The 4,707-nt window shown below is 44.5% G+C and overlaps 1 protein-coding gene across 1 annotated transcript; it reads right to left on the bottom strand.

Moving 5' to 3' along the window:
* Positions 1-573: 573 nt before the first annotated feature.
* LOC112457665 (histone demethylase UTY-like) lies at positions 574-2,282 on the bottom strand. The gene is made up of 3 exons (XM_025020843.1): positions 1,881-2,282; positions 1,179-1,432; positions 574-737 (listed from the first exon to the last, which is right to left on the bottom strand). Exons 1-3 carry the CDS (start codon positions 1,946-1,948, stop codon positions 625-627), a joined length of 435 nt encoding a protein of 144 aa, XP_024876611.1. The 5' UTR covers positions 1,949-2,282; the 3' UTR covers positions 574-624.
* Positions 2,283-4,707: the final 2,425 nt, after the last annotated feature.

Here is a 4,707-nt window from a genome sequence, read left to right on the forward strand (position 1 = left end):
TTTTATTTCGCGGCCTATATGGATGTTCGTTTTATCATTTTCTGTTTTTTAAATAATAAAAGTGGAAACGAGAACACGAAGAGCCACAACTAACTCAGCAATTTTAATGAAAGGCACTAATAATTATAAAGCTTTTTTGTCAGTAAAACTATTTAAAAGACATTAATAAAAGATTTCCGATAAAAGAAAAATTCTTCGCAAAGTTTTAGAAGAATAAGCAAACAGATCATACCCGTCAATTAATTTTAATCCGATTTTATTTTATTAATACTCTGCTTTGGTAGAATTTAATATCTTTAAATCTCATGATAAAGTTTGAATTAAAAAATATCAAATCTATTTAACTGGACTGGATGTCAATTTGATAGAATTGGTTTTTATTTATTGGATAGAATTGGAATTTATTTATTATAAATATTAGTTTATTTAAATTTAGCAATTTATTATTGATTAAATTCATTTATTTCAAATTAATTAATTCACAATTAATTTGATTTTACTTTATTTAATTCATATTACTAAAATTAGGGTCACGAGATACAATCATGCATCAAATATTGCACATGAATTTTGTAATAAAATTCACCACTCCACGCGCATATAATTAAAAAAAATTATTTGCACTCACCATTGGAAGGCGTTGAAATGGAAGTAAACAAGGCCCAACCCATATAGAAACGAAGCATCCTTCCAGTAATCGCCTTTTAAAGAGTAGAATTTCTGATATGCTGACATCGCTGTGATAAGAAAAAAGAAGAAAACTCATCAGAGTGAGTCTGCTCCGCGTTAATAAAAATCGAATAAAATAAAAATCATTTCACACGAGGTAAAGATTTAAAGAAAATAGGTTAATCAATGGAATTCAATTCAAAGCCCCTGGAAGGCTCTGTCACCATTTGTTTTGACAGGTTTCTCAATCACTGGAATGTCAACAACCTCAAGTTTAATGTTACTCCCTAATGTCTATTTGTCTATTTGTCTATTTTACACAAACAAGTGTTTATTTAAGATTAAGAAAAATTAAAGAAAATTCCATTTGCTTGAAAGAATGTTATCAATTATAAAGTAAATCTCGAATCAACCGATTAATTCGCAAATGAGTCCAAATCTTGAACAGACGTGAAACAGTCTGTTCCAGGCTGTTTTATGGCAAGAACAAAACAGGAAGGAAGCTGTACCTTTGCTGTAATCCTCTAAAAGTAAATGAAAATGTCCCAGTTTGCAGTACGTCTTGGGATCGATGCTTATCCCCTTAGCTTCATCCTCGTTTTCCTTGTCGTCCAGGCACGCTTTTGTATTATCGGCTTTCCTGCGCTGCTTCTCCGCCTGGGCCTGAACCAGCATGCGTTCCAGGTATTTGATAGCACGTACCACCAGGGCCTTTTTCTTCGTCTGCTCTGGGGAGTTCAGTTTGAGGAAGCCAAACTGACGACTGTGCACGGATACAAGAGAGAAAGTGCCTTCTATTAGATCGCATTGTCGCATTTACGGTTGTAGGCGTGCATTCCGTCCGCGATCGGAAAACCCGGGCTCCCTTGACGTTCATGTTTACGTCAGCCTGTGATCAGCCGCTCGTTGCCGTCGACACCGCGCGCCGGCGATTAAAAAAATCTCGCGAAGCGAGACGCGGTGTTTTCGGCTTTACCCGCGCATCGCGGTTTTATTATCGCAAAAGATCTCGCGGCGTATCCGCGGAATGTGGTACAGTCGGAAGCGCGAAAACGGTGTCAGTAGGTTGCGCACGAGCGCGTGCTGTCAAACGCGTTTCTAGGTTATACCATGACGTGACTCGTCGCCTCGACGGGACGTGAAACCGCAACGTTAAATCCGCAGTCGAGAAAGACTCGAGATACGCGCAAAAACCGAGCAGAGTTAATCACCTGTCCAGCTCCGACAGCGTCTGCAACTCCTGCGGCGTGAGGTTGATATCGTCGGTGTCCTGTGCCATTTTACGCACGCTCTCTCCCTCTCTTTCTCTCACTCTCGCTCTCGCTCTCGCTCTCTACGTTTCGGTCCCGGTAAAACTCGCACGTCTCACATCTGCGACCCGCGCGAGACGGAAATTACGCACGACCACGACGACCACGACGACGACGACGACCACGACGAGTACGACGACGACGACGACGATGACTCCGAGACCTGTGTCGACAAAGAAGAAAGAAGTCGCGCGCGCGCGCGCGCGATCATACGCGAATCAGGCCCGCGGCGCCGTCACCTCATCGTGACGAGCGAGTTATCGGCGAGATAGCACTATAGCTAACAGGCCTAACAGCAGGCAGCAGGCACAGCAGCTTGAGCAGCTGAACGGCGACAATAGCGACAGCGACGGCGGCGACGGCCGTGCGAACCATATGTGAGTTTACGCGGCGGCGGCTCGGCGCGCCGGCGCGGCGACACAACATGGCGTAGCGATATACGACAGTCGTAGTCCTCGTGGTCCTCGACCTGACAAATCAGGATACACCAAAGCTTGTGCGTTAAGCTGGCCACACACACTTTTTCGTAACAGTAACAGTAGGATTTCGACCAATCGCGTTGCTCGATTCGAAAACGTACGGCCGTACGTTCCCGAATCGAGTAACACGATTGGTCGAAATCCTACTGTTACTGTTACGAAAAAGTGTGTGTCCGGGCCCTTAGGGTCAAAGCACATAACATGGCGTAGCGATATACGATGGTCGTAGTCGTAGTCCTCGACCTGACAAATTAGGATACGCCAAAGCTTGTGCGTTACTTACATCCACGACTACAACTGTCATATGTGCTTTGGCCCTTACTCTATTGTAGATTGATCTGTTGTACAAGATTCACGACTACTACTACTCCTACTCCTACAACCCTACTTTTACGCAATTGTAGAATAGCCTTTACTTAGGGCCAAAGCACATATGACAGTCGTAGTCGTGGACGTAAGTAAGAGCCAAAGCACATATAACAGTCGTAGTCGTGGACGTAAGTAACGCACAAGCTTTGGCGTATCCTGATCTGTCAGGTCGAGGACTACGACCGTCGTATATCGCTACGCCATGTTATGTGCTTTGACCCTAACGCACAAGCTTTGGCGTATCTTGATTTGTCAGGTCGAGGACTACGACCGTCGTATATCGCTACGCCATGTTATGTGCTTTGGCCCTTACGTCCACGACTACGACTGTCATATGTGCTTTGGCCCTTACTTACGTCCACGATTACCGACTGTCATATGTGCTTTGGCCCTTAAGGCCTTCACACACAAAATCGCGTAAGGACGTAAAACGTAAGCGTAAGAAAATCGACCAATCCCAATCAAGTATTGCGCTGGGACTCGATTGGGATTGATAGATTTTCTTACGCTTACGTTTTACGTACTTACGGCATTTTCACCAACCACAGTTAGCTTAACCGACGGTTAAAGTTAGCAGGATTGACCAATAGAAAGCAGGGTGGATTCATTTCTATTGGTCAATTCTGCTAACTTTAACCATCGGTTAAGCTAACTGTGGTTGGTGAAATTGGCCCTAAGGCCCGGTGTTAAGGTTCGGTTTAAGCCAATGAAACTGCTACTTTTCTGTAAGAGTTGCAAGTTTATTGGTTTGAATCGAAACTTGGACACAGTTCTTGCATCGTGGACACCGGGCTTTAGACATGAGACGCCAACGAATGCCGAGTGATGCCGAGCCACGCCGAGCGCGACCGAACGCCGAATGACGCCGAACACTGCCGAGCGCCCGCCGGCATCTCTGCCCTGGAGTCATGTGACCTACCGCCATCTTGAGTTTCGGGCGAGCGGAAAATTTGTGAATGCTTCAAACGCGGTAAAGCCATCAACGAGTAAGTTTTGTCACGTGGAAAAATAAACTGGGGCCCAATCAGGCCCAATTTTTCAGCTTTTATACGATATGAAAAACCTGCGCAACGATGCTTATCGAACCGATAAGTGTCGGTATTAAGCGTGTACAGAATATATGGGCCCTGATCACTGCTCGATTAGCGTTAATCGTTTATGTCAATTTCTATCGATCAAGAGACACGGTAGTGTCTCGCGCCAAGTACACGCGGAGCGAGACCGACCGTGACTCTTTTACGCGACGCGACGCGACGGGTTGCGAGTACCCGAGATGTTGAGATCTCGATAACGAGTGAACGGATCAAGTTCTAAGTAGGCTTGATCGATAGCTTGGGGTCCAATTAGGGGGGGGTTTCTCTCATAATATTCCGCTACGTGCCCTACGAGCGGAGATATTGCGACGCAAAGTCCAAATGGGAAAATTTATTTTTAAGATACTTCCTCCTAACGCCGACGTTCTTGTATGATGACGTCATAATCAGAAACGTTACTTTCACTTTTTCGACGCTGGCGGCGCAGGTATCGCCAGTTTCGATATCGCGCGCGTATTTCGAAATTAGGTCGATAGACTTTATCGGTCAGGAGGAAGATTTCTATTTAGGTAAATTAGGTATATACTTATATAATATATATTGAGTCAATTGCTTCATGTTTATCTGGAGAGATTTCGTATCCTTACATCGTATTACCACCGCTGCCGGAAAAGAAGGTTCTCTACGCTTGGCAGAAAGTGTCGCTAGGGAATTTTTAAGTCGATTCTTATGAATCAAGCTTGAATTCGATGTCTAGGTATCCCAGGTTGCCGATGACGAGGTCCAGATAGTGCGCTTTATAGTTTTCGGTGTCCAGGTGTAATAATACGTTGAATTCGATGTCTA

The sequence above is a fragment of the Temnothorax curvispinosus genome, unplaced genomic scaffold (genome assembly GCF_003070985.1).
Source record: "Temnothorax curvispinosus isolate PA1 unplaced genomic scaffold, ASM307098v1 QBEX01008057.1, whole genome shotgun sequence".
Lineage (NCBI taxonomy): Eukaryota > Metazoa > Arthropoda > Insecta > Hymenoptera > Formicidae > Temnothorax > Temnothorax curvispinosus.